Source organism: Oncorhynchus clarkii, chromosome 13 (assembly GCF_045791955.1).
Source record: "Oncorhynchus clarkii lewisi isolate Uvic-CL-2024 chromosome 13, UVic_Ocla_1.0, whole genome shotgun sequence".
Lineage (NCBI taxonomy): Eukaryota > Metazoa > Chordata > Actinopteri > Salmoniformes > Salmonidae > Oncorhynchus > Oncorhynchus clarkii.
The window spans coordinates 10,761,003-10,785,181 of record NC_092159.1 but is presented as its reverse complement, the minus strand read 5'-3'; the positions used below and the strand labels follow the sequence as shown (position 1 = coordinate 10,785,181).

Genomic DNA, 24,179 nt, shown 5'->3' with positions numbered 1-24,179 from the left:
GTGTGTGTGTGTGTGTGTGTGTCACACAGAGAGGAAACACGGCCCTGCCTCTGGCTATGAAGGTAGGGAGGGTGTGTGTGTGTCACACAGAGAGGAAACACGGCCCTGGCTATGAAGGTAGGGAGGGTGTGTGTGTGTGTGTGTGTGTCACACAGAGAGGAAACAAGGCCCTGCCTCTGGCTATGAAGGTAGGGAGGGTGTGTGTGTGTGTGTGTGTCACACAGAGAGGAAACACGGCCCTGCCTCTGGCTATGAAGGTAGGGTGTGTGTGTGGTGTGTGTGTGTGTCACACACAGAGAGGAAACACGGCCCTGCCTCTGGCTATGAAGGTAGGGAGGGTGTGTGTGTGTGTGTGTCACACAGAGAGGAAACACGGCCCTGCCTCTGGCTATGAAGGTAGGGAGGGTGTGTGTGTGTGTGTGTGTGTGTGTGTGTGTGTGTGTGTGTGTGTGTGTGTCACACAGAGAGGAAACAAGGCCCTGCCTCTGGCTATGAAGGTAGGGAGGGTGTGTGTGTGTGTCACACAGAGAGGAAACAAGGCCCTGCCTCTGGCTATGAAGTTAGGGAGGGTGTGTTTGTTGCACTCAGTGGAAGTTTAATGCTTCAGTAACCTTCCTCTTTATCTCAAACATATGAATCCTCTCAACAATATGACAAATGATTAGGGGTTAGATGGGAATGATTAGGGGTACGGTCTAGGGTTAGACTGGAATGATTAGGGTTAGATGGGAATGATTAGGGGTCCGGTCTAGGGTTAGATGGGAATGATTAGGGGTCCGGTCTAGGGTTAGATGGGAATGATTAGGGGTCCGGTCTAGGGTTAGACGAGAATGATTAGGAGTCCGGTCTAGGGTTAGACGGGAATGATTAGGGGTCCGGTCTAGGGTTAGATGGGAATGATTAGGGGTACGGTCTAGGGTTAGATGGGAATGATTAGGGGTACGGTCTAGGGTTAGACGGGAATGATTAGGGGTACGGTCTAGGGTTAGACGGGAATGATTAGGGGTACGGTCTAGGGTTAGACGGGAATGATTAGGGGTACGGTCTAGGGTTAGATGGGAATGATTAGGGGTACGGTCTAGGGTTAGAATTTGGACACTACATAGTCCCCTTTCCGTTCATGACCCCTTGTTTTTCTCTCTTACCCCTCCTTCCCCTCCTTGACCTTTACTCTCTGACCCCTGCTGTTTCGCTACTTACAGATGGACCACATGGAACTGATCAAGGCTCTGATCGTGTTTGGAGCCGACGTGGAGATACACAATGACCTGGGAGAGACTCCCGGGTTGATAGCAGCACGCACTAGTAAAGGTGAGAGGGAAGAAAGAGAGGAGGGAGGGAAAAGGGAGGATGGGGGAGAGGGTGAGACACCTGGACTCAAAGCATCACGCACTAGTAAAGGTGAGAGGGATTGGGGGGAGGGGTCAAGAGGGAAGGGAATAGAGTAGGTGGATGGAGGGATATAGTGAGCAAAGGGAAGGAAGGAATGAATGGGTGGATGGAGGGATAGAGTGAGCAAAGGGAATGAATGGGTGGATGGAGGGATAGAGTGAGCAAAGGGAAGGAAGGAATGAATGGGTGGATGAATTAGTGAAAGTGCCTTTATAAAACGGTGACGTCACAAGCCAGCAGATGAATGAATCCTAACACAACAACAATCTCACGTTGATGTGGATGTTAATGAATTCAAAAGCATGTGTTATTGTGGATGATATAGCATGTATGTGTTAAGGCTGTGTGAACATTAATATAACATTAACTACAGTGTATTGTATTCATTGATCACGTGAACTCTGCTCTTTGCCTCGATTACATTGATTAATCAGCTGTTTGAAATGTGCTGAAATTATCATAGGCCTTTCGCTCGAGGGTGGGTCAAATTGCGGGGGACTTTCTGGGAATGACTATTTCCTGGGTTTTTTCCACCAACACTTGATTTGTCAGCCACTGTCACTTAGGAAGCCAGCAGCCTGAGACGGGTTCCTAGCTAAGCTAACGTTTGTAAAGCTAGCGAGGTAGCTGAACATTATAGCTGAAAAAGCTTAGCTTGCTACCAAAGAGCTTGCTAAGACTATGTATATACAATCAAAGAAATATATCATGTTATTTCAGAACATTATCAGTGGTTTATAGCATTAATATCGCTAATGAAAGCTAATCAGTGCTGGATGCTTTCACGTTTAGCCTGTGTGGGTTTGTTGCTCTTAGCTAGCACACGGACAATCCGTAGCATACTGCCGTAGTGAGACATGAGACAAATTAACAACATAGTTGGATCCTTCATTTATTTTTACATTACACAATAACCGTTCATGAGAACAGTCCGCCCTCGAATGCTAGCTAGCTGACGTTAGCTTGCAAGTCAGAATGCTAGCTAGCTGACGTTAGCTTGCAAGTCAGAATTGAAAAACAAGCTAACTAACGTGAGCAAGCAGGGATTTTAGCAAGCAGGTCGTATTGAAAGTTAGCTACGTCCTATCAAACCTGTCACCTGGTGTTAATTTCTGTATTTTTTAAAGTTATTGTCCATGTCAATCAACCCCTCTGTTGTGGTTTCCATGGTTATACATTTATATCGTTTTTATTGATTGATAATGTCTCAATACAAAATAATACATGTTACATATGTCTTTCTATGGAAACTATGCGTGTTCAAATCTGCATGTGTGATTGTTTGTGTGTCAGTGTGAATGTCTGTATGATCTGTTTGACCACTCCTCTGTCTCTCCAACTGTCTTTCTCTGTAACTGACGGTTTGTGAAATTGAACATTTTGCTCTCTTCTCTTCCCACTCTCTCCTACTCTTTCACTCTCTCGTTCTCTCTCTCTCAACCTCCACCTATCTACCTCTTTCTCTCACTCTATCTCTTCACTCCCCCTCTCTTTCTCCCCTCTCCCCTCTTCTCTCTCCTCTCTTCGCTCTTCTCTCTTCTCTCTCCTCTCTCCTTCCTGCCTGTCATTGTGTGTGCATGTCTCTAACCCTGTGGCTTGGTGTGTTGATTGACTGAAGGCTCCAACAGAAAGGTGCTACTGGACATGCTGTGTAGTGTAGGGGTACAGCGGTGCGCCCCACCCTCCTCCCCCCTCAACTCCCATCCTCCCCCCAAGAAGGTTGCTTCGTCACCAGGCATCGGTAAAGCCCCCCCCATCCTCAAACCCCAAATGTCTCTCTGACCCTTCTCCTCCTGGGGACATACAGTATGTATCAAGCATTTCAGAGTAGGAGTGCTAGGATCAGTTTTTGCCGTTCTGATCATAATGAGTTTGATAGAGGGGATCTGATCGTAGATCAGCACTCCTACTCTGAGATGCTTTATGAATACAGGCCCTGATACCATTTAATCTTTCACCCGCTGACCCCGCCCCCATACCCCAGAACCTCCCTCTCTCTTCTCTGACCCCAACCCCAATACCCAGAACCTCCCTCTCTCTTTTCTGACCCCCAACCCCAATTTCCCAGAACCTCCCTCTCTCTTCTCTGACCCCAACCCCAATACCCCAGAACCTCCCTCTCTCTTCTCTGACCCCCAACCCCAATACCCCAGAACCACCCTCCCTCTCTCTTCTCTGACCCCAACCCCAATACCCCAGAACCTCCCTCTCTCTTCTCTGACCCCAACCCCAATACCCCAGAACCTCCCTCTCTCTTCTCCGACCCCCAACACCAATACCCCAGAACCACCCTCCCTCTCTCTTCTCTGACCCCCAACCCCAATACCCCAGAACCACCCTCCCTCTCTCTTCTCTGAACTCCAACCCCAATAGCCCAGAACCTCCCTCCCTCTCTCTTCTCTGACCCCCAATACCCCAGAACCACCCTCCCTCTCTCTTCTCTGAACCCCAACCCCAATACCCCAGAACCACCCTCCTTCTCTCTACTCTGACCCCCAACCCCCATACCCCAGAACCACCCTCCCTCTCTCTTCTCTGACCCCCAACCTCAATACCCCAGAACCTCCCTCGCTCTTCTCTGACCCCCAACCCCAATACCCCAGAACCTCCCTCCCTCTCTCTTCTCTGACCCCCAACCCCCATACCCCAGAACCTCCCTCCCTCCCTCCCTCTTCTCTGACCCCCAACCCCAATACCCCAGAACCTCCCTCCCTCCCTCTTCTATGACCCCTCCTTTATCTGATGGTGTTTTATCATTTCTTTCATCCCCTCTTTTTGTTTTCTCTCTTTTTGTTACTGAAGTCTCCTCTCTCCTCTCCTCTCCTCTCCTCCTCTCCTCTCCTCCTCTCCTCTCCTCTCCTCTCTCCCTCATCTCTCCCTCATCTCTCCCTCATCTCTCCCTCCTCTCTCCCTCCTCTCTCCTCTCTCCCCTCTCCTCTCTCCTCTCTCTCCTCTCCTCTCTCCCTCTCCTCTCCTCTCTCCCTCTCCTCTCTCCCTCTCCTCTCTCTCCCTCCTCTCTCCTCTCTCTCCCCTCTCCTCTCTCCCTCTCCTCTCTCTCCCCTCTCCCCTCTCCCCTCTCTCCCCTCCTCTCTCCTCTCCTCTCTCCTCTCCTCTCCGGCATCGTGATCCTCCTTACCTTATGGTTTTCCCCTTTTCAAGACTTTTTGCTCTTTTTCTCACTTTTTCCTTTTTCCTCCCTTACTTCATCAGTCCCTTCAAACATTCATCTGCTTTGTTTTTAATTCATCCTTCCCTCTGATATCGCTCCATGTTTGTATTCATCCCTCTGTTCTCTCCCTGCATTTTGAGTTATGCTGTTGCTTCTCCCCTCTCTTCTCTTCCCACTTCTCTCACTCCTTTTCCCCCCAGGCTCATCCCCTTCTCTCTGTCCCTCTCTTCCATTCCACTCTGCGCTCCTATTGGTTGATTAGACCTGGGTCCTTGTCTGTGATTGGCTGACAGGGTTCGAGGACATTATGCACGTTGCGGCGGCGGTGGGTGCGATGAGTCGCGGCCGGGAGGAAGTGGATGGGTTCAAAACAGGAAGCAGGAAGTAAGTTTCTGTGTATTTTATTTTGGTTATTTAGAAATGTATCAGTTTTCTTAATTCAACGTACTGCTGATCTGTGTGATCCTTTGGTTGGTTGATTAATTATAACACCAGTTTGAATGAATAGTCAAGTGTGCAATATAGACAAATGACTTATATATTGTCTGAATGGCTTGTTCCTCTTTCTCCTGCTGTGTAAGAGTCACTCTAATGGTCTCCTCCTCTAGGATAGACAGACTGCTGTGTAATGGTCTCCTCTAGGATAGACAGACTGCTGTGTAATGGTCTCCTCTAGGATAGACAGACTGCTGTGTAATGGTCTCCTCTCCTCCTCTAGGATAGACAGACTGCTGTGTAATGGTCTCCTCTCCTCCTCTAGGATAGACAGACTGCTGTGTAATGGCCTCCTCTCTCCTCCTCTAGGATAGACAGACTGCTGTGTAATGGCCTCCTCTCTCCTCCTCTAGGATAGACAGACTGCTGTGTCTGGATGGAGGGGGCATTAAAGGCTTGGTTCTGATCCAGTTGTTAATCTCCCTGGAGAAAGAGGCAGGCAGGCCCATCAAGGAACTCTTTGACTGGGTTTCTGGGACCAGCACAGGGGGCATACTGGCCCTGGCTATCGTCCATGGTGAGATGTTACTGCGTGTGTATTATGAGTGTCTGTGTGCAGAGAAACTCATATGGTGTTATGTATGTGTTTTATATAGTTGATGTGGTCCTCAATAGTTTTAATGGAGTGTTTTTTTTCATACAAAGTTGTCCCTAACTTCTTAAAGAGCAGCCTTGAACCGTAGACCCTTTCCACATTGAAAGTGTTTGTTTGTGAGATGCTGTCGTACCTTTCCAGGTAAGGATATGGAGTAAATCTCCTCTCTCTCTTCTCTCTCTCCCCCCCAGGTAAGGATATGGAGTATCTGCGATGCCTCTACTTCCGTATGAAGGAGCAGGTGTTCAAGGGGTCGCGACCCTACGAGTCGGCCCCTCTGGAGGACTTCCTGAAGAAAGAGTTCGGCGAGAACACCATGATGACAGACGTACGGCACCCCAGGTAACCATGGCAACACTCTGGCTTTGTCTGATTGGTCAATTTCGGGTGCTGCTGTAATAGTAACACTTTCATTAGTTTCAATTGTATTTTCATTGTCTCTGAATGTACGTTTTCTCTCATCCTGAGGTTTCCTTTGTCTCTCTAATATTGTCTCTGTGTGTGTTTCTCTGTCTCTGTGTGTGTTTCTCTGTCTCTGTGTGTGTTTCTCTGTCTCTGTGTGTTTCTCTGTGTGTGTGTGTGTGTGTTTCTCTGTCTCTCTGTGTGTGTGTTTCTCTCTGTCTCTGTGTGTGTGTGTCTCTGTCTCTCTCCACAGGGTGATGGTAACCAGTGTGCTGGCAGACAGACATCCAGGAGAGCTCCATCTCTTTAGGAACTATGACCCACCTTCCCTGCCCAGAGAACGCCCCTACGCTGGCACAGCCACCTTCCTTCCCCTCACCATACCACAAGGTAACAGAGTGGGGGTGGCAGGCTGTGTTTGTGTTCTACCTCAGTGTGTGTGAAGTGATAATGGCCATGTATTGTTAAAATCTACACCCGGCACAGCCAGAAGAGGACTGACCCCTCAGGGCCTGGTTCCTCTCTAGGTCTCTTCCTAGGTTCCTGACTTTCTAGGGAGTTCTTCCTAGCCACTGTGCTTCTACATCTGCATCTTGCTGTTTGGGGTTTTAGGCTGAGTTTCTGTATAAACATGTGGTGACATCTGCATCTTGCTGTTTGTGGTTTTAGTCTGGGTTTCTGTATAAGCACATTGTGACATCAGCTGATGTAGAAAGGGCTTTATAAATACATTTGATTGATAATGATCGCCCTGTGGTCTGAGTGTCAGTGTTTGGAGTGTGTTTGTCAGGGCCAGCTGTGTTTCCATCTGGTGGTGGTATGAGTGTGTGTGTGTTGTTGTTTCAGGATGGGAGGATGAGGATGTGTTGATAGTTGGATACACTCAGGAACCTGCTAAAAAACATAGGAAGGTGACCGACCAAGGTGTGTGTGTTATGGCTCTGTGTGTGTTATGTCTGTGTGTGGTCGGACTGTGTGTTTGGTCTCTGTCTGTGTGTTTGTTATGGCCCTGTGTGTGTTATGTCTGTGTGTGTGTGTGTCTCTGAGTGGAGGTGAAAGGGTCACAGTGAAGATGCTTGGTGACTCTGCTCTCACACCTCACCAATTTCACTTTAACCTTTTTCATCATCAATCATGATTTTGTCTGATTGATTGGTTGACTTGATGCTTAGCCCCAATCCTCTTGGCCTATCAGAGCAGGTCGTGTGGAGAGCCGCCCGTTCCAGTGGCGCCGCCCCCACCTACTTCCGACCAATGGGGCGATTTCTGGACGGAGGGTTGCTGGCCAATAACCCGACACTGGATGCCATGACTGAGATCCACCAATACAACAAATCCCTGAAAGCAGAGGTGTGACTCTAAGAAGTTTCATCTGAAATGTTCCTTTTGTACTGACTCGTCTGTTTAACATCTCTGTCTCTCTCTCTCTGTTTATTTTGAATGTAGGGGCGTGGCCTGGAGGTGCAGCGTCTAGGTGTGGTGGTTTCTTTAGGGACAGGTAAGAGCTTTATATAGGTATATTATAATATGTAGAGATCATATGGATGTGTATATTATTATATTGGGACAGGTAGAGCTTTATATTGGTATGTTATAATATGTAGAGATCATATGGATGTGTATATTATTATATTGGGACAGGTAGAGCTTTATATTGGTATGTTATAATATGTAGAGATCATATGGATGTGTATATTTATTGGGACAGGTAGAGCTTTATATTGGTATATTATAATATGTAGAGATCATATGGATGTGTATATTTATTGGGACAGGTAGAGCTTTATATTGGTATATTATAATATGTAGAGATCATATGGATGTGTATATTTATTGGGACAGGTAGAGCTTTATATTGGTATATTATAATATGTAGAGATCATATGGATGTGTATATTTATTGGGACAGGTAGAGCTTTATATTGGTATATTATAATATGTAGAGATCATATGGATGTGTATATTTATTGGGACAGGTAGAGCTTTATATTGGTATATTATAATATGTAGAGATCATATGGATGTGTATATTTATTGGGACAGGTAGAGCTTTATATTGGTATATTATAATATGTAGAGATCATATGGATGTGTATATTTATTGGGACAGGTAGAGCTTTATATTGGTATATTATAATATGTAGAGATCATATGGATGTGTATATTTATTGGGACAGGTAGAGCTTTATATTGGTATATTATAATATGTAGAGATCATATGGATGTGTATATTTATTGGGACAGGTAGAGCTTTATATTGGTATATTATAATATGTAGAGATCATATGGATGTGTATATTTATTGGGACAGGTAGAGCTTTATATTGGTATATTATAATATGTAGAGATCATATGTATATTTATTGGGACAGGTAGAGCTTTATATTGGTATATTATAATATGTAGAGATCATATTGATGTGTATATTATTATATTGGGACAGGTAAGCCTCCCCAGGTAGTGGTGAACTCTGTAGACGTGTTCAGACCCTCCAACCCTCTGGAACTGGCCAAGAGCTTTGTAGGCGCCAAGGAGCTGGGCAAGATGCTGGTGGACTGCGTGAGTTGGTTTAACGATTGGTTGATTTATTGAGTGACCCTTTATCCTGCATAGTTAAATGTTTGAATTAGTGAATCGTAGGTGACACTAATAGCTGATAGTAATTCACATTTTAAAAATCTTCACATTTTCATTCAACATTTCCACTCTGAAACCAATGTCCTAGTAGTCCCTGTTTGAAGAGGTCCCTGTGTTATTACTCATCTGCAACACACTGATCTCCTCTGTCTCTCTCTCCCTCCTTCTGTCTGTCAGTGTACAGACTCTGATGGTTGTGCTGTGGACAGGGCCCGGTCCTGGTGTGAGATGACTGATACTGTCTACCACAGGTCAGTCTGACACTAACCTCATCATACTGATACTGTCTACCACTGGTCAGTCTGACACTAACCTCATCATACTGATACTGTCTACCACAGGTCAGTCTGACACTAACCTCATCATACTGATACTAGTGGTCATATGGCACATTGAATCCCATTCATATACATGGGGTGGACAACACATTAAGAACACCTGCTCTTTCCATGACAGAATGACCAGATTAATTCTGGTGATAGCTACGATCCCTTATTGATGTCACTTGTTAAATCCACTTCAATCAGTGTAGATGAAGGGGAGGAGACAGGTTAAAGATGAAGGGTAGGAGTCAGGTTAAAGATGAAGGGGAGGAGACAGGATAAAGATGAAGGGGAGGAGTCAGGTTAAAGATGAAGGGGAGGAGTCAGATTAAAGAAGGATGTTTAAGCTTTGAGACATGGGTTGTGTATGTGTGCCATTCAGAGGGCGAACGGACAAAACAAACGATTTAAGTGTCTTTGAACGGGGTATGGTATTAGGTGCCAGGCGCACTGCTTTGAGTGTGTCAAGAACTACAACGCTGCTGGGTTTTTCACTCAACAGTTTCCCGTGTGTATCAAGAATGGTAATTGCAGGGTTGTGTTCCAAACAAATCAACTACAAGTGTGCTTGATCAGGTTCCTCAACGGCACAGCTAGGAGAGCGCCAAACAACACCTTATAGTTGAAACTGTTCTCACACTGGAGAGGTGTGTCTCCTCTTGGAGACACCAGTTGGTCCTCACTGAAACTCTTGTCATTTTGTTGTCTTATGTTGCACCTCCCCCACGTTTTCCAGGAATATTCTCATGTTACTGAATGTATCCGGAGTATTTTCAGTTTTCGAAGTCAACAAATGCAGCGAGAAGAACAGTAAATGTAAAATGCACATAAAGTCAAGTGTTTGGCTTCAGTCTTGTCAGGTGGTCTGTTGTCCTCACCTTCAGTCTAATCATTTCCCCATTATCTCCAAAACTGTTCCCTTTCAATTGCTACAGTGGTTATGCATTTCATATTTATTCTTTATCCCATAAAGGCCAATTCCCACAAGTGTAAAGGGTTAAAAACATTCTGTGTGACACTGTGCTCTTGTTGAACTAGCCTGCTCTCTCCTCCCATCCCCCCCAGACTGAGCCCCCAGCTCTCCCAGGAGGTGATGCTGGATGAGGTGAGTGACGCCGTGCTGGTGGACATGCTGTGGGAGACCCAGATGTACCTCTACGAACAGAGGGAGAACGTCCAACTCCTGGCACAGAAACTACTCAACGGCTACTGAGGAGAGGCAGAGGCAGGGATGGGAGCATGCTATGGGAATCCCAGATGTACCTCTATGAACAGAGGCACTACAGGAGTTTGTTCATTACGCCAATTCTGTGGCAAAACGTTTCGTCAACAGAAGCAAATGAAACGAAACAGGGAGTGACCTACCAATACCTACCTACCAATTTGTACAGTAGAAACTAATTTTCTATTGGGGTGTAATCATTGTGTAGATGAAAAATGTACTGGAAAAAGCTCAGAGCAAATGTCCATCACCTGATGGTTTGTCAGAGAGGTAGAGAGAGACACACAGAGAGGGGAAGAGGTAGATAGATACACACAGAGAGGGGAAGAGGTAGATATATACACACAGAGAGGGGAAGAGGTAGATAGATACACACAGAGAGGGGAAGAGGTAGAGAGAGACACACAGAGAGGGGAAGAGGTAGAGAGATACACACAGAGAGGGGAAGAGGTAGATATATACACACAGAGAGGGGAAGAGGTAGAGAGATACACACAGAGAGGGGAAGAGGTAGATAGATACACACAGAGAGGGGAAGAGGTAGATAGATACACACAGAGAGGGGAAGAGGTAGATAGATACACACAGAGAGGGGAAGAGGTAGATAGATACACACAGAGAGGGGAAGAGGTAGAGAGAGACACACAGAGAGGGGAAGAGGTAGATAGATACACACAGAGAGGGGAAGAGGTAGATAGATACACACAGAGAGGGGAAGAGGTAGATAGATACACACAGAGAGGGGAAGAGGTAGATAGATACACACAGAGAGGGGAAGAGGTAGATAGATACACACAGAGAGGGGAAGAGGTAGAGAGATACACACAGAGAGGGGAAGAGGTAGAGAGATACACACAGAGAGGGGAAGAGGTAGATAGATACACACAGAGAGGGGAAGAGGTAGATAGATACACACAGAGAGAGGGAGATAAAAGAAGAGTGACGTTTCTTCTCTTTCATTAAATCAGTCTAAAACCTGGGGAAAGGAAGATTCAGCTTTGCACAACAGTCCTGAGACTGACACAGTTACAAATGATATAAAAAATAAAAATCAGAAACATTCATACTGGAAAAAGATAAGAAATAGAGGATTACAGTTTGTACAATTGACCTCATATCCTGAAGTTGCATTTATTTATTGAGCTAATCTAAATCCTTCAAATAATCACATTTACATTCAATAAAACAAATGCAGCCATGTAAATGATGTGAATCACTGTTTTGCATCATTATTACCACATACTACACCCATAATCCCTCAAACCGACATCCCCATTCAAGTCAACGATGCCTTAATGGGAGGGCTGGCGGGCCATTCTGAACCTGTTCAATAAGAAACTCTTGTTTATGTTGCAACATGTTCTACTATGATTTGCTACGGTGTGCACTAATGAATACGACCCGGGTCTATCTCTTGTAACTACTTTTGTCCTATCATATCTGTCGCCTTGCAGTCTTAACTCATCTCAATGGGTTGTGATACTATCTATCTGCACTATTTGTCTGTTTCTGAAATGGCGCCCTGGTCAAAAGTAAGTCTACCTCGCGAATAGGATGGTATTCAGACTCAAGACTTTCAGTTTTTAACTGAACTCCTCCACTTGTTTGTATTAATATCCTATGTACGGTTGTGTATTGGCTTTATTATTGATGATGAAGTGGATATATGAATAAAATAGTAACCTATGGAACTGAATCATTGATTTTTACTGTGTAATTACTATGCAATTAATTAGGTAAGGACCATTTTAAAACGTAATTTCTAAGTAACAACTTGGTAAACACAGGGCTGTAAAATAAAAGGTGTCCTATCTCTGTTGCTATGCCTACAGGTAGTGTGATGTTTTTCTACATTTTGAGGTATAGTTTTTAGTTTCGTCTTTACCTTATGCACAGGAAATGTGTCCTACAAGTGTATTTTTATTATTACCGTAATCTAATACTACATGTAGTGCTCCGAGTGTGAGCCTACCTACCTACGTCCCTCCCTGTGGTGGTGGCTGAGTTGGAACAGGGGATGTTTCCATCCTTTCACTCTGATCCATCCATCTATAATTCAGCTGACCCGGCCGTATCGGTGTCTCTTTCTTTCCTTCCCTCTGTAAAATTGGCGTGTGATGCAGGGATGAAGAGGCTGATTAACGAATGGGAGAAAGCTCCTTTCTCTCGCTCCCTCTATCACAACAGGTTGTTGTTGGTGGCAGAAAGAACAAGGGAACAACGAGGCAGAAGGAGGAGTGGGTTAATAGCCAAGGTGACTTTCACTATCAAAAGAAAAGAAGCCTGTAACTGAATACGCTGATTAGTACCTAGCTAGCCTACTACCAACTAAATTGTTTTATTTCTTAACTTTCAACTAGTACTCTGGAGTGTAAAGAGAAGAGTTTATTCATGTATTTTTCCTAATTATTATTCCGTTTTTGTTTTGTGGATATCGAAGCGGTTACTATGTCGGGGGCGAACAGTGATCAGTTACATAGGTCTACATTGTCTGTGTACGCGGTAAGTATATATTTTATGGTAGGCTAATACTATGGGGTTAGATTATTGAAATGTTGTAAATAGAGTATTGGCAGTAATCTATACTCCCATCTTCCACACTCCAATAATACTCTAAATGTGGGTGTATTGGGGGAAAAATGTACAAAAACTTTTCAAAAAACATTTTACTGGGTGGTTCGAGCACTGAATTCTGATTGGCTGACAGCCGTTGTATATCAGTCCATATACCAGGATATGACAACTTTTATTTCTACTGCTCTAATTATGTTAGTAACCAGTTTATAATAGCAGTAAGGCACCTTGGGGTTTGTGATACAGTGGGCTCCAAAATTACTGGCACCCCTGACTGGTAATGCACAAACAATATCATTATAGCGATAAACTCAAAATACCAACATGTGAGAAATACTGTACTTTATTAATGTTTCAATGGAACCAACCAAAATAATTTATTGATTTAATTAAAAATCAATGTCCTCCAAATCAAGGTTTCACAATTAATGGCACCCTTAAAGATTGTTGTAAGTAACATCAACCAAAATGAAACCACAAATTAAATTCCACTTATTTAAGTGATGTTTTGGGGCTGTTTTAATTCCAGTGGTCCAGGGGCACTGGTTCAGATTGATGGCATAATGAATTTCACCAAGTATCAGGCAATTTTGGCTGACAATCTGGTTGCCTCTGCCAGAAGGCTGGGACTTGGCCGTAGATGGACTTTCCAACAAGACAATTACCTGAAACATTCCTCAAGATCCACACAGAAATGGTTCTGTGACAACGAAGTCAATGTTCTGCCATGGCCATCTCAGTCGCCAGACCTCAATCTAATCGAAACCTGTGGGCTGAGTGGAAGAGGGCAGTTGATAAGCGCAAACCCAAGACTGTGAAGGATCTTGAAAGGATCTGCACAGAGGAATGGTCCAAAATCCCTCCAGATGTGTTCCTTAACCTTGTCAAACATCACAGGAAAATACTTATACTTGCCAGAGGTGGTGGCGCTAAGTACTAAATGAGGAGTGCCAATAATTATGAAACCTTGATTTTGGTAAAATGTATTTTGTATTAAATAATTGTTGGATTTTGGTTGGTTCCATTGAAACATTAATAAAGCACAGTATTTCTCACATGTTGGTATTTTGAGTTTATCTCTATAATGATATTATTTATATTTTTTAAAGTATTGTTTGTGCATTGCCAGTCAGGGGTGCCAGTCATTTTGGAGCCCACTGTATATGGCCAATATACCACGGCTAAGGGCTGTATCCAGCCACTCCACATTGCGTCGTGCTAAGAACAGCACTTAGCCGTGGTATATCGGCCATATACTACACCCCTTTGGGCCTTATTGATTAAATATACAACCACTTGTAAGCCCTACTAAACACATAGCATTTCGTTTTGGCCAATATTCAGTATTTGTTTGTTCTGTGTTCTCTTCCATAGAACCTGATGGAACAGTTCAACCCAGGCCTACAGACGCTAGTTACATTAGGAAACAGCTATGTCAAGGCTTTCCAAGGTGTGTGTATATATGAGCGAGTGTGTGTGAAAGTTAATACAAAAGTATGCATTTGTGTCATTGTGTGTGGGGGTCATCCCTCTGACAAGTTCCCTAGACCTAGTTGGGCTAACATGATGTCAGCGTCCTTCCTCTGACAAGTTCCCTAGACCTAGTTGGGCTAACATGATGTCAGCGTCCTTCCTCTGACAAGTTCCCTAGACCTAGTTGGGCTAACATGATGTCAGCGTCCTTCCTCTGACAAGTTCCCTAGACCTAGTTGGGCTAACATGATGTCAGCGTCCTTCCTCTGACAAGATCCCTAGACCTAGTTGGGCTAACATGATGTCAGCGTCCTTCCTCTGACAAGTTCCCTAGACCTAGTTGGGCTAACATGATGTCAGCGTCCTTCCTCTGACTGATATAAACAGTACAAGGCATCTATCACAGGTCAGATAGTTAGCAGGTAGAGTTAACATGGTAAAGACAGGCGTTAGCAGGTAGTTGTAACATGGTAAAGCCAGGCCTGTTTCCCATAGAGGTAGAATATAGCAGGTCAGCTAGTTAGGTCAGCTAACATGGTAAACAGATGCCTGTTGCCCATAGATGTATAAAGAGGGCTCATCTTTGTATCTGTGCCATGATGGGTTCTGTGACTTTAAAATGGTGGAAACCTTCATTGGCAATGTCTACGCTAAAACAGCTGCTATCGATCCAGAGCCCTCCTTCCACCTCTATGGATGTTACCTAACCACTGGGCTATTTATGGACCCAGTCTTACCTGTATCAGGTGTCAATCACCACAGGTGTTTTACTTATTGGGTAAATTATTTGGAACAGTTAAGATATGATTACAAGGTTTGGTTTGTGTCATTATTGGGCTTGTGAGTTAATAGCTATAATGCTAAAAGGTATGTGTGTGTGTGTGTTGCAGCCTTGGCTGTTACCAGTGAGGCCTACTTTAGTGCTGTAGCGAAGATGGGAGAACAGGCCCTTCACACACTCTCCTCTCGCTCACTTGGTAAGTGTGTGTGTATGTCTGTCTACTGTATTGTACCATAGAACCCGCTACAATGGGCCAAGCACAGACTGGGGCTATTTTAAAGGTAGACTCAGCGATATGACCTAGATGCAGAAAGTCAATAGCATAGTGGGTCAATTTCTGCAACAACTAAGAACTTCTCCTCTGTTTGGTGCCCTGGCTACCATGCTGTGAACAGTGTGCAGATACTGTGTGTGACTGTGAGAGCAAAGTCTTGCATCTTGCTCATCTCAATATCTGTGGTGCTGCTCGCGACAACGTCATTTTGCTGAGTCTATCTTTAACTTCCTTCTTAGCGTCTTTGAGTAACTTTGAGGTTGTTGTGGCAGGCGGTGTGGATGACTGCCAAGAAATAGCAATAAGAACAGAGTTTACTGAGAGGTAAGGATGGAATGATCACACACACACACACACACACACACACACACACACACACACACACACACACACACACACACACACAGTAGGCCAGCTAATGAATTGAGTGCGGCTGAAAGACTGTCATCTATAATTCAAAGCAGCTACCTGATCCTCTCTTCATGGTCACACTGCTGCGCTGACCTTCTCACTTGGCTGTCCTGCTGTAGCTACACTGTCATGCTAGCCTAGCTCTGACGCACGGCCCCATTCGTTCCCCATGAGATGCTATTGTCAGTGCTAATAAGGCTAGGTTGCTAGCTCTGACGCACGGCCCCATTCGTTCCCCATGAGATGCTATTGTCAGTGCTAACAAGGCTAGGTTGCTAGCTCTGATGCACGGCCCCATTCATTCCCTATGAGATGCTACCGTCATTGCTAATTGGTGATACTAATGTGTATGTGTGATCCACAGGAGATGTCCTGGTACAGATATCTGAGACGCAGAGAAGACTCACAGCTGAGATGGAGGGAGTGGTCAGTATCTGTTTTATCTATGTCTATATGTTCCTGATCCAATTTAGTGTCTTTATACCACCTATTTATCTATGTTTATTTACAATATGTCCACCCCACTGTTTCATTCCAAAGCATGTGTGTGGACACTGCCATAGAGTGTAACATTGTTTTTCTTCCCCCCTCAGGGTGTAACGTTGTAATTCTTCCCCTTCAGATTCGATGGTTCCAGGTAGAAGTTTTACAGGCCATGGAGAAGAATGTCAAGTTGGATGAAGAGTACATTGACGTGAGTATCTGGTGTGTGTGTGTGTGTGTGTGTGTGTGTGTGTGTGTGTGTGTGTGTGTGTGTGTGTGTGTGTGTGTGTGTGTGTGTGTGTGTGTGTGTGTGTGTGTGTGTGTGTGTGTGTGTGTGTGTGTGTGTGTGTGTGTGTGTGTGTGTGTGTGTGTGTGTGTGTGTGTGTGTGTGTGTGTGTGTGTACTAACACATACTCCTGTATCTCTTCCACAGGGCAGTCGCAGGGTGTATGAGCTGGAGGTGAGGAACCAGGCAGAAGCTCTGGAGAAACAGCTGAGAAGAGGAGCCTTCAGAGACTCACTGGTACACACACACACACACAGAACACCATCATGTAGACACTCTTACTGACACTTGTGGCTGCTTCGCCTGATGTATTGTTCTATATTTGTATTTTTTATTCCAGCCCCCATTCCCACAGGAGGTACAGTGCCTTGCGAAAGTATTCGGCCCCCTTGAACTTTGCGACTTTTGCCACATTTCAGGCTTCAAACATAAAGATATAAAACTGTATTTTTTTGTGAAGAATCAACAACAAGTGGGACACAATTTTTCAGTTTTTGATTTGTTAAAAAAGTTTGAAATATCCAATAAATGTCGTTCCACTTCATGATTGTGTCCCACTTGTTGTTGATTCTTCACAAAAAATACAGTTTTATATCTTTATGTTTGAAGCCTGAAATGTGGCAAAAGGTCGCAAAGTTCAAGGGGGCCGAATACTTTCGCAAGGCACTGTATTTTTGCCTTTTGGTAGGCCGTCATTGTAAATAAGAATTTGTTCTTAACTGACTTGCCTAGTTAAATACATAAAATAATAAAGACACACACACCCTCCTTCTTACAGTTAAATCAGACACTGTCCTACACTACCACATTCCATACAGTAATGGTGTGTGTGTGTGTGTGTGCGTGCGTGCGTGCGTGCGTGCGTGCGTGCGTGCGTGCGTGTGTGTGCTCTCTAGGAGCACAGTGAGTACATGCAGTACCTGAGACAGAGTCAACATGACATTATGAAGGAGGAGGAGAGGAGGTCAGTCTTTACCATTATTAATACATTACCAACACAATTACTATTAGAACCATTATTAATACATTACCAACACAATTACTATTAGAACCATTATTAATACATTACCAACACAATTACTATTAGAACCATTATTAATACATTACCAACACAATTACTATTAGAACCATAATTATGATGATGGATATGATGACGGTTGTTATTTGTAGATATCGCTTCCTGGCAGAGAAACACTGCGGACTGACACAGTCACTGCTCTTCCTCATCAACAAGGTACACACACACACACACACACACACACACACACACACAGACATGTTTATGTCACAAACGGGGACGTCAGAAACCTTTACAAACCCACACACACACAGGTAGTGTTCTGAAATGTCCCCATCTCTCCCCCAGACAGGGGCTTCCCTACAGCAGAAGGCTGATGGATGGAAGGAGAAAGTGAACGAGACACGAGGCTCCAGACCCCGTAGCCCCACCCACCCTGACCAGGAGGAACAGGTTAGAAACCCCGTAGCCCCACCCACCCTGACCAGGAGGAACAGGTTAGAGACCCCGTAGCCCCACCCACCCTGACCAGGAGGAACAGGTTAGAAACCCCGTAACCCCACCCACCCTGACCAGGAGGAACAGGTTAGAGACCCCGTAGCCCCACCCACCCTGACCAGGAGGAACAGGTTAGAGACCCCGTAGCCCCACCCACCCTGACCAGGAGGAACAGGTTAGAGACCCCGTAGCCCCACCCACCCTGACCAGGAGGAACAGGTTAGAGACCCCGTAGCCCCACCCACCCTGACCAGGAGGAACAGGTTAGAGACCCCGTAGCCCAATCCCACCCTGACCAGGAGGAACAGGTTAGAGACCCCGTAGCCCCACCCACCCTGACCAGGAGGAACAGGTTAGAGCCCCACCCACCCTGACCAGGAGGAACAGGTTAGAGACCCCGTAGCCCCACCCACCCTGACCAGGAGGAACAGGTTAGAGACCCCGTAGCCCCACCCACCCTGACCAGGAGGAACAGGTTAGAGCCCCACCCACCCTGACCAGGAGGAACAGGTTAGAGACCCCGTAGCCCCACCCACCCTGACCAGGAGGAACAGGTTAGAGACCCCATAGCCCCACCCACCCTGACCAGGAGGAACAGGTTAGAGACCCCGTAGCCCCACCCACCCTGACCAGGAGGAACAGGTTAGAGACCCCGTAGCCCCACCCACCCTGATCAGGAGGAACAGGTTAGAGACCCCGTAGCCCCACCCACCCTGATCAGGAGGAACAGGTTAGAGACCCCGTAGCCCCACCCACCCTGACCAGGAGGAACAGGTTAGAGACCCCGTAGCCCCACCCACCCTGACCAGGAGGAACAAGTTAGAGACAAGTATTCCACCCAACCAATCAACCTTTCCCTGTCTCCCTCTCTCCTCAGCTGTGTGGCTCAGTGAGCTCTCTGCTGCAGACAGTAGATGAGGACAGAGACATGTCTTGGGCCAGGAGAGAACAGCAGGCCCTGGGGAGAGTGCCCTCTAGAGGTGTGATGACTACACTGCACCCCCAAAGAACAGGGTTATATTTAGTCAATCAGCTACACTACTCACGTGTGTTATTGTATTCATTTAGTGCATAGCAGGGAAATATTTGGTTGATACCGTGGGGATTTTTCATTGGATAAACTTTTCTCCATCCGTCTCTCTTTCTTCTCCTTCCCCATCACCCTCTCTACCCCCTTCCTCCCCCAGCCCCGTCCCCCCTCCACAGCCGATCCCGCTCCTCCTCAGTGGGTGAGTCTCTGGGTCTGGGTGGGGGTAGGACCATGAGAGCCCTGGTGTCCCACCCACCCTCCTCCAACCCCAAACTGCTACCCTTCACCCGGGGAGAGATGGTCAACGTGTTGGTCCAGGAGCCGAGGAATGGGTGGCTGTATGGGAGAACGGAAAGCAGCCTACGGTAGGTGATAGTGGATAGCAGACTATGCTAGTTGATAGTGGATAGCAGACTATGGTAAGGGATAGTGGATAACATACTATGGTAGGCGATAGTGGATAGCAGACTATGGTAGGGGATAGTGGATAACATACTATGGTAGGGGATAGTGGATAACAGACTATGGTAGAGGATCGTGGATAGCAGACTATGGTAGGGGATATTGGATAACAGCCTACGGTAGGGGATATTGGATAACAGCCTACGGTAGGCGATAGTGGATAGCAGACTATGGTAGGGGATAGTGGATAACAGACTATGGTAGAGGATCGTGGATAGCAGACTATGGTAGGGGATAGTGGATAGCAGACTATGGTAGGCGATAGTGGATAGCAGACTATGGTTGGGGATAGTGGATAGCAGACTATGGTAGAGGATCGTGGATAGCAGACTATGGTAGGGGATAGTGGATAGCAGACTATGGTTGGGGATAGTAGATAGCAGACTATGGTAGGGGATAGTAGATAGCAGACTATGGTTGGGGATAGTAGATAGCAGACTATGGTAGGCGATAGTGGATAACAGACTATGGTAGAGGATCGTGGATAGCAGACTATGGTAGGGGATAGTGGATAGCAGACTATGGTAGGCGATAGTGGATAGCAGACTATGGTAGGGGATAGTGACTAGCAGACTATGGTAGAGGATCGTGGATAGCAGACTATGGTAGAGGATAGTGGATAGCAGACTATGGTAGGCGATAGTGGATAGCAGACTATGGTAGGGGATAGTGACTAGCAGACTATGGAGAGGATCGTGGATAGCAGACTATGGTAGGGGATAGTGGATAGCAGCCTACGGTAGGCGATAGTGGATAACAGACTATGGTAAAGGATAGTGGATAACAGACTATGGTAGGGGATAGTGGATAACAGACTATGGTAGGCGATAGTGGATAACAGACTATGGTAGGGGATAGTGGATAACAGACTATGGTAGGGGATAGTGGATAGCAGCCTACGGTAGGTGACAGTGGATAACAGACTATGGTAGGGGATAGTGGATAACAGACTATGGTAGGGGATAGTGGATAGCAGCCTACGGTAGGCGATAGTGGATAACAGACTATGGTAGGGGATAGTGGATAACAGACTATGATAGGGGTCAGTTACTCTCTACAGTAGATAACAGACTATGGTAAGGGATAGTGGATAACATACTATGGTAGGGGATAGTGGATAGCAGCCTACGGTAGGGGATAGTGGATAACAGACTACGGTAGGCGATAGTGGATAACAGACTATGGTAGGGGATAGTGGATAACAGACTATGATAGGGGTCAGTTACTCTCTACAATAGATAACAGACTATGATAGGGGTCAGTTACTCTCTACAATAGATAACAGACTATGATAGGGGTCAGTTACTCTCTACAATAGATGATGATAGGGGTCAGTAGATAGCAGACTATGATAGGGGTCAGTTACTCTCTACAATAAATAACAGACTATGATAGGGGTCAGTTACTCTCTACAATAGATAACAGACTATGATAGGGGTCAGTTACTCTCTACAATAGATAACAGACTATGATAGGGGTCAGTTACTCTCTACAATAGATAACAGACTATGATAGTTGTCAGTTACTCTCTACAATAGATAACTGACTATGATAGGGGTCAGTTACTCTCTACAATAGATAACAGACGATGATAGGGGTCAGTAGATAGCAGACTATGGTAGGGGTCAGTAGATAACAGACTGATAGGGGTCAGTAGATAGCAGACTATGATAGGGGTCAGTGGATAACAGACTGTGATAGGGGTCAGTAGATAACAGACTATGATAGGGGTCAGTAGATAGCAGACTATGATAGGGGTCAGTGGATAACAGCAAGGACCATTATGATTAATTCCTTTGTTTGTCTGTTTGTTTGTTCCTTTATCCATCCATCATTCATTCATTCCTATGTGGCTGGCTGGCTGGCTGGCTGGCTGGCTGGCTGGCTGGCTGGCTGGGAAAACAGTGGACTTTATCTAGGAACTTGTCTGTTCCAGTATTTAGGCCATTGTTGTGTTTGCTAATATTCCCCTGGTCTCTGTTGTTCCAACAGCCAGGGCTGGTTCCCAGCAGCTTATGTTTCTTCTATTGAGGAGTTCTCTAACCTCTTGGGGTCCAGGTATGTCAATCAATCAATCAATCAATCAATCAATCAATCAATCAATCAATCAATCAATATGATCATATCTGACATTTGACCCTCCAGTGGCACTTCCTTGAGGAGCCACAGCATGAACAACCTATTGGATCCCTCTGACACCTCCATGGGCCAATCAGAAAAGGCCTACGGTGATGTCGCGCCCCCTACCACACCCACTCGCAGGGCCTCCGTCGACTTCCGACCAATCTCTCCCCTCCCTGAGAGGAGGGCGGAGCCAGAGATTGTGACGAGAACAAATAGCCTGAAAGGCTACAACGAGCTCCCGCCCCCTCCTCCTCCGCCCCCGCCACCCCCTCACCCAACAACAATGTTCCGGAGGGGGTCAGCTGACTTTCGACCAATCCAGCTTACTTTCCCGGAGAGGACAGCAGAATCATTATCACCCCTTGGATCTTCTGGAGAAAACCTACTCTTTCCCAGGTAGGTGTGTGTGTCAGTGTGTGTGTGTGTGTGTGTGTGTGTGTGCCTGCTGTGATGTTTGTAATTCGTGTTGAGTGCTAGTTCTTTACATGTCACCTGATCTGTTGCAGGGGAACCAATCCCTTTGCGACAGTGAAGCTTAAACCAACAACCACCAATGACAGATCAGCACCCAGGACCCACTGACCAATCAGCACAGAGATGTCGACGTCAAGAAAAGCTGACGTCCTTGAGTTTGACATTGAGTCTATTTTTAGAGAAATTATGTAGATCGTCTAATCGTGTAAAAATATATATATTTATTTGTACTATTATGCGATTTAAGAATATCACTTTGTCACATTGTTTGTGTGTTTCAATAGATTTTCCAATGGTTTACTAATTGTTCGATCTAGGATGCTTTTATTGTGAAATAGATACTTTAATTTTGAAAATATCTAAATGAATCTTCTCATTTGTGCATCCCTTGTTCTACAGTATATTAGTGTCCAGTCTAGTTTATATTAAATCATTAAATAATAACAAATAAAATAGTCATTTTACTCAAGGTGTTTTATTTCTTAGTATTTCTTATTTTGAATCATTTCTCTCTCTTCACCACTCTACCTCTTTATTTATACATCTCATCACCCGACGAGAGAGGAAGGAGGAAATGAGGGAGGGAGGAAAGGAAGGAGGGTACAAGTATATGTGAGGTGGAAAAAATTAAGAATGAGAGACACAGGTTGTATGGGTTCAGTCCCCCAAAAATGGCACTCTATTAAAAATAGCTCCCTATTCCCTTTCGGCACCCTCTGGAAGTAGTGCACTATAAAGGGATTAGGGTGCCATTTGGGTAAGGTGACATAGGGTCCATAGACGGCTAGAGAGGAAAGGGAAGGTGTCTGGTACATTATATCTACAGGAAAGGTTTTCTTTTAAAATGAGACAGTCATGAGGTTTTCAAATCAAAACAGGACATATATACAGTATGTTGGTGCGGTAGAAAAACATACAAATAAATACAGTAGTGCTTGTTGGGGAGTCCCCTCTCTACCTCCCCCTGGTGGACGTCTCTGGTACTGTTTCTGGTTAGAGCGACTGGGCCTGCCTGGCGCGGAGTAGTGTGAAGTAGCCTTGACGCTGATCTTGGGTCAGTTGGCATTTTTCCCCGACTAATGGTTAAGGTTGGGAGGATTGGGGAAGGTGATCCTAGATCTGTGTGGAGGAGAAACTTCACCTTGGACTAGATGGTGCTTTTTGGGTGATGGGGGGGTGGGGGGGGGGACTAGAGGTGCTCTTTACACCTCATGGACCAAGACTTCAAACTCTGGAAAAGAGAAGAAGAGGACGACATTAAGATCCTCTGGGAATGAGTCAGGATTTCATTCCATTATCATCCTACCACCTCTCTCACCGTCGATGCCGATCTTTCCGTCTCCGTCCTTGTCGGCGGCGTTAAGGAAGGCTTTGGTCTCGGCGTCGGTCAGGTCTCTGCCGTCCTCAGCGAAACTCTTCAGCACAAACCTGAGGTAGAAGAGAGTTCAAAGGTTAGGGGTCAAGATTAAGGAGCTGCGTGTGTGTGTGTGTCTGCTGTTCTCAGCAAAACACTTCAGTACGAACCTGAGGTCAGAGATTTATAGCGTGAAGAAAAAATGTATTAAGCTAGGACTGCAAAATCCTGTTTCCTTTCCCCACAATTTCTAGGTTTTCCAGATATCATGTTTGGGCGATTCCTGGATTTACTGCTTATCATGACGCCAGGGATCTTCTAATCAGGATTTCTGGAACACCTTGGCATTTTGGCCAAGTTATCGCAATTTCCCAACCCTGTATTGGGCATGCGTTCTAAATGGTATGCAAGCTTGTAAATGGGAAAATAGCCACACATTCACATCTGATGAATGTGTGTGTGTGCACCTGTCCATGTGCGTATTTGGTATGAGTCTATGTGTGTGTGTGTGTGTATCCTTCTATGTGTATCTCTCTTCCTCTTACTTGAGCTCCTCCTCCTCAATGAATCCACTCTGGTCAGCATCAATAGCCTGGAACACCTTCTTGACATTGTCAGGAGTCATGGCCTTCAGGCCCACCAGAGCAAAGAACTTCTTATGGTCGAAGGAACCCTCCGCTGGACGGACGGACGGACCGACCG

The 24,179-nt window shown here is 45.5% G+C and overlaps 4 protein-coding genes across 15 annotated transcripts in view; 2 read left to right on the top strand and 2 right to left on the bottom strand.

Moving 5' to 3' along the window:
* LOC139424376 (85/88 kDa calcium-independent phospholipase A2-like) overlaps positions 1–11,931 on the top strand; it is a 31,013-nt gene extending 19,082 nt beyond the window's left edge. The window contains exons 9-21 of one of the 6 annotated variants that reach the window (XM_071176131.1): positions 1,203–1,311; positions 3,011–3,133; positions 4,855–4,945; positions 5,410–5,573; positions 5,843–5,993; positions 6,307–6,443; positions 7,249–7,403; positions 7,500–7,551; positions 8,497–8,612; positions 8,868–8,941; positions 10,079–10,745; positions 10,866–10,985; positions 11,136–11,931. In XM_071176131.1, the coding sequence (XP_071032232.1) occupies positions 1,203–1,311; positions 3,011–3,133; positions 4,855–4,945; positions 5,410–5,573; positions 5,843–5,993; positions 6,307–6,443; positions 7,249–7,403; positions 7,500–7,551; positions 8,497–8,612; positions 8,868–8,941; positions 10,079–10,226 (1,320 nt within the window). In that variant the 3' untranslated portion in view covers positions 10,227–10,745; positions 10,866–10,985; positions 11,136–11,931. Of the gene's footprint in view, positions 1–1,202; positions 1,312–3,010; positions 3,134–4,854; positions 4,946–5,409; positions 5,574–5,842; positions 5,994–6,306; positions 6,444–7,248; positions 7,404–7,499; positions 7,552–8,496; positions 8,613–8,867; positions 8,942–10,078; positions 10,776–10,865 lie in introns of all 6 variants that reach the window. The other 5 variants (XM_071176136.1, XM_071176135.1, XM_071176134.1 and 2 more) reach the window with 5 other exon arrangements.
* The window catches only part of LOC139424237 (uncharacterized), a 511,968-nt gene that overhangs the window by 294,713 nt on the left and 193,076 nt on the right, over positions 1–24,179 (bottom strand).
* Positions 12,365–22,592, top strand: LOC139424387 (BAR/IMD domain-containing adapter protein 2-like 2). Of its 6 annotated transcripts, none has more exons than XM_071176155.1 (15): positions 12,365–12,489; positions 12,676–12,737; positions 14,184–14,259; positions 15,173–15,259; positions 16,113–16,174; positions 16,371–16,442; positions 16,665–16,754; positions 17,414–17,481; positions 17,688–17,751; positions 17,884–17,988; positions 18,911–19,013; positions 19,221–19,428; positions 21,518–21,583; positions 21,686–22,045; positions 22,156–22,566. In XM_071176155.1, exons 1-15 carry the CDS (start codon positions 12,381–12,383, stop codon positions 22,229–22,231), a joined length of 1,608 nt encoding a protein of 535 aa, XP_071032256.1. In that variant the 5' UTR covers positions 12,365–12,380; the 3' UTR covers positions 22,232–22,566. The 6 variants fall into 6 exon arrangements, with proteins under 6 accessions (XP_071032256.1, XP_071032255.1, XP_071032258.1 ...); XM_071176154.1 differs by having other exon boundaries at positions 21,671–22,045; XM_071176157.1 differs by having other exon boundaries at positions 12,365–12,737; positions 22,156–22,592.
* Positions 22,580–24,179, bottom strand: part of LOC139424398 (parvalbumin alpha) — a 53,923-nt gene continuing 52,323 nt past the window's right edge. For both annotated transcript variants that reach the window (XM_071176172.1, XM_071176171.1), the window contains exons 3-5: positions 24,023–24,155; positions 23,442–23,551; positions 22,580–23,354 (exon numbers count right to left, since the gene is read on the bottom strand). In XM_071176172.1, coding sequence (XP_071032273.1) covers positions 23,326–23,354; positions 23,442–23,551; positions 24,023–24,155 — 272 coding nt within the window. In that variant the 3' untranslated portion in view covers positions 22,580–23,325. The remainder of the gene's footprint in view (positions 23,355–23,441; positions 23,552–24,022; positions 24,156–24,179) is intronic.

What these genes read in the sequence shown, in the direction of transcription:
- LOC139424387 (XM_071176154.1), top strand. Translation starts at nt 12,381, where the DNA reads ATGGGAGAAAGCTCCTTTCTCTCGCTCCCTCTATCACAACAGGTTGTT. An exon ending in GGAGTGGGTTAATAGCCAAG is followed by an intron (nt 12,490 to 12,675) that starts GTGACTTTCACT and finishes TGGATATCGAAG; the next exon opens with CGGTTACTATGTCGGGGGCG. An exon ending in CTATGTCAAGGCTTTCCAAG is followed by an intron (nt 14,260 to 15,172) that starts GTGTGTGTATAT and finishes TGTGTGTTGCAG; the next exon opens with CCTTGGCTGTTACCAGTGAG.